At 31.9% G+C, this 3,197-nt stretch overlaps 1 protein-coding gene across 1 annotated transcript; it reads right to left on the minus strand.

Annotated features, from left to right (window-relative positions):
• Nucleotides 1-593: 593 nt before the first annotated feature.
• On the minus strand, nucleotides 594-1,960 carry LOC114269065 (uncharacterized). Its single transcript, XM_082877746.1, has one exon. The coding sequence runs from the start codon at nucleotides 1,294-1,296 to the stop codon at nucleotides 922-924; it is 375 nt and encodes a 124-aa protein (XP_082733872.1). The 5' UTR covers nucleotides 1,297-1,960; the 3' UTR covers nucleotides 594-921.
• Between the last annotated feature and the right edge of the window lie 1,237 nt (nucleotides 1,961-3,197).

The following is a 3,197-nucleotide window of genomic DNA, read 5'->3' on the forward strand; positions in this document are numbered from 1 at the left end:
AAACCAAACACATAATATAAATAAAATCAGATCACGTTTACAACTTCCTCCATTTTTACTATGGAACGGTTTCTTGTCCAATCAATAACTTGGATATGTAAATTTATATATTTGGGCAAATTACATATACCTCCCTCGAGGTTTAACTAAATTACAGATACTTTCTTGAGGTTTCAAAAATTACATCCCGCCTTCCGAGATTTGTATTTTCATAACAATTTGCCTCCTGAAGTTTACATTTCATAACAAATTACCCCCTAATTTATTATGTAAATATAACATTCAGGGAAGAATTTATAATTTCTCAAACCTCAGAGGATATCTGTGAATTAACCAAACCTCGAAGGGTATATGTAATTTGCCCTATATATTATTATATAAAGTGAAGGTTTTTCATGGTGTTCATTATGGAACGATCAGGCTATACTATTATAAAGAAGCGAATGAGCCTCTTGCAACACCTAAGATATGCACTTTTAAATTAAAATTAAAATTTATATTTTACAGATTTAATAACATATTATTCATGGGTGGACGCATACATATCCACTGCTATATATAAGTATATAACAATATAGCTCAGATGAAAGATATGAAAGAAAACCTAGTTAACCACTGAACAAAACACAAGCATGCATACATACATACATACATACATACAGAGCAATCAACAAAATCTAAAATACCAAAAGAAATCCACAGGAAAAAAAAAAGACAAAAGTGACAATAACATTCTCACATTTCCATCTTGGGTTAGTAGTTTTTAGAGAGAGAGAGAGAGAGAGAGGCCCTTGATATGAGTTTCGATCGACTCACCACACCAGCTATGGAGGAGAAACTCATTCGCTGAAGGAGGTCTTGCATATATTACGTGGACCAAAATACTATACACCAATCAGGACATGCCACGCAAGGCAATTGTCACATCTGAATCCACCGAGCAAGTTGCGTGGGGTTGACAATCTCCGCCACGTGGGCCCCATCTCCCTTCAATAATCTAGCCACGTCACCATAACTCTCATAGTGCTGTTTCACCTTCCCGCTCGGCTCGGCTTCCACGCTCTGGCTCTTCTTCTCCGGCTTCGTCCTCCTCGATTCCCCCACACTCGATACCGGCGCCACAGCCTCGGCTCGAGCCGGGTCCCATTTCTGCCCAAAAAGCGTACCTTTCGATAGAAACTCGTAGGCCATGTAGCCAGCTAGAAGCCGATTAGAAGCAACCGGCTCGGCTGGAGTCGTAGTTGTATCAATCTCCTTGCGCTTTCTCGATGCGCCCGGCGTCAAGACGCTCCTCATCCTAGCCGTCCGTTTTTTTTTTTTGGTTTTAATCTAGTAATGCCACGTCAACTTCAAATATCAAATCAATTTTTGGCGTTATTTTCAGAGGGCAAAACCGTCATCGAGAAATCAGTAGAAAAAAGGGGAAATTTTACAGTAATTACAAATAAATAGTAAATTTTATAAATATTAATAAATAAAAACATAATTTTTTTTATAGATCTGTAATATTTTTCGGGAACTATCACTGATCCATAATTTTTCCAAAACAAAAAGAAAAATAGGTAAAACAGTGAAATCAACTGCCCAAAAAGTGGGTTTAACTTGTAAATAACGTTGAAAGTGGAGGTTAAAATTGTAAAATCACTCAAAACAATTTTTTTTTTTTTTTTTATTTTAAAAGTTGGGAAGGAAAGCAAACAGATAATAATATAAAAAATTAAAAAAAAAGGTATGAAGATGAGATGAGATGAGAGAGAAAGAGAGAGAGCTGAATTGAGAGAGACGGTGGCCGGAAACTTGGCCGGAATCTGACAACGCGGCTGGATCTGAGACAGAAAGTAATTCCAGTGGTGGCGCCGCCGTGAGCGTGGCGGAGGAAAAGTCAAGAGAGAGGAGGAGGAAAGGTGAGAGGAGAAGGGAGAAGAGAGAGAGAGAGGGGAGAAGTGGTTATACAGGAAAGAGAGGATGAGAGGTGGGGTTATGAAGACATATATCGTTTGGGTTTACAATCTGGCCCTGTTGTTGAGGAAAATTAACCAAAATGCCATCAGGAAAATGTTTTAAATCTTGACCCTTCGATGATAGTGTCGAATGGACGTTTGGCAAGAATTGCGTTTTCATTGGTCTGCGCATTGTAATAAGTAAAAAGGGTGTGCGCTACGATTCGGAAGATTTATGAGTAAGATTATAAATTTAGGGATTGTTCTGGGTGTTTTAAATAAATATATTTTTTATTTTTTTATATTAAAAAATTGAAGGAAAAAATATAAATATTTGAGTTAATTTTTTGACTTTTTATGAAAAAATGTGTATTAAAAAATTATATAAATTAGTGTGTAGAAAAAAATTAGGATTGAGAGTTGTGTAGCTGTAATTTTTGACTTTTGATGAATAGTAATAACTTTTTAACCTTTTGAGTAATTTTTTGACTTTTTAATTTTTTTTAACTTGCCAAACTTGACCTAAATGACGGGTTGGTAGGTTAACAAATTATTATTTGAGTGATTTTAGGTAGGTTAATAGATTGAAAAATATTATAATTAATTATTAAGTTTTTTTTGCATAATTTATAATATATAATTTGTATAATATTTTTTAGAGCAAATTATATTAACAATCTTTATAGTTTGGAACTCGTGTTATTTTGATTTTTGACTTTTTAATTGTAATATATTTGACTATAAATTTTGAATATTATTCCAAATAAGGACAATTGAAACTATCATTACTTAAGTTCAAGGGTAAAATTGCTAATTTGATAAAATATAAATTAATTTGATAAAAATATAATATTTTTAAATTTTTAAAAATTATTTGTACCAATCAAAAATAAAATTATGTAAAATTGAATCTTTTCGACATTTATTCTTTTTTTTACCAAATTAATTTTTATTATGTGTTTGGATGATGATTATGTAATGGGTGATTGTTACGGTTTTAATATGTAATCGATATATTTAATATATATGAATTATTGTTAGTTTTGGATTTTTTGATTTAATCGATTGGTTTAATAATGATATTAAAGTTGTCATCATATTTCACTTTTGAAAAAATAAAAACTAATTTAATGAAAATAAAAATCACTCATTACATGATCATTATCTAAACACATAATAAAAATTAATTTGGTAAAAAAATAAATAAATAAACGTCTAAAAGATTTATTAATTTTATATAATTTTATCTTTAGTAGG

This window comes from Camellia sinensis, chromosome 7 (assembly GCF_055761805.1).
Source record: "Camellia sinensis isolate YWXY chromosome 7, ASM5576180v1, whole genome shotgun sequence".
Classification (NCBI taxonomy): Eukaryota; Viridiplantae; Streptophyta; class Magnoliopsida; order Ericales; family Theaceae; genus Camellia; species Camellia sinensis.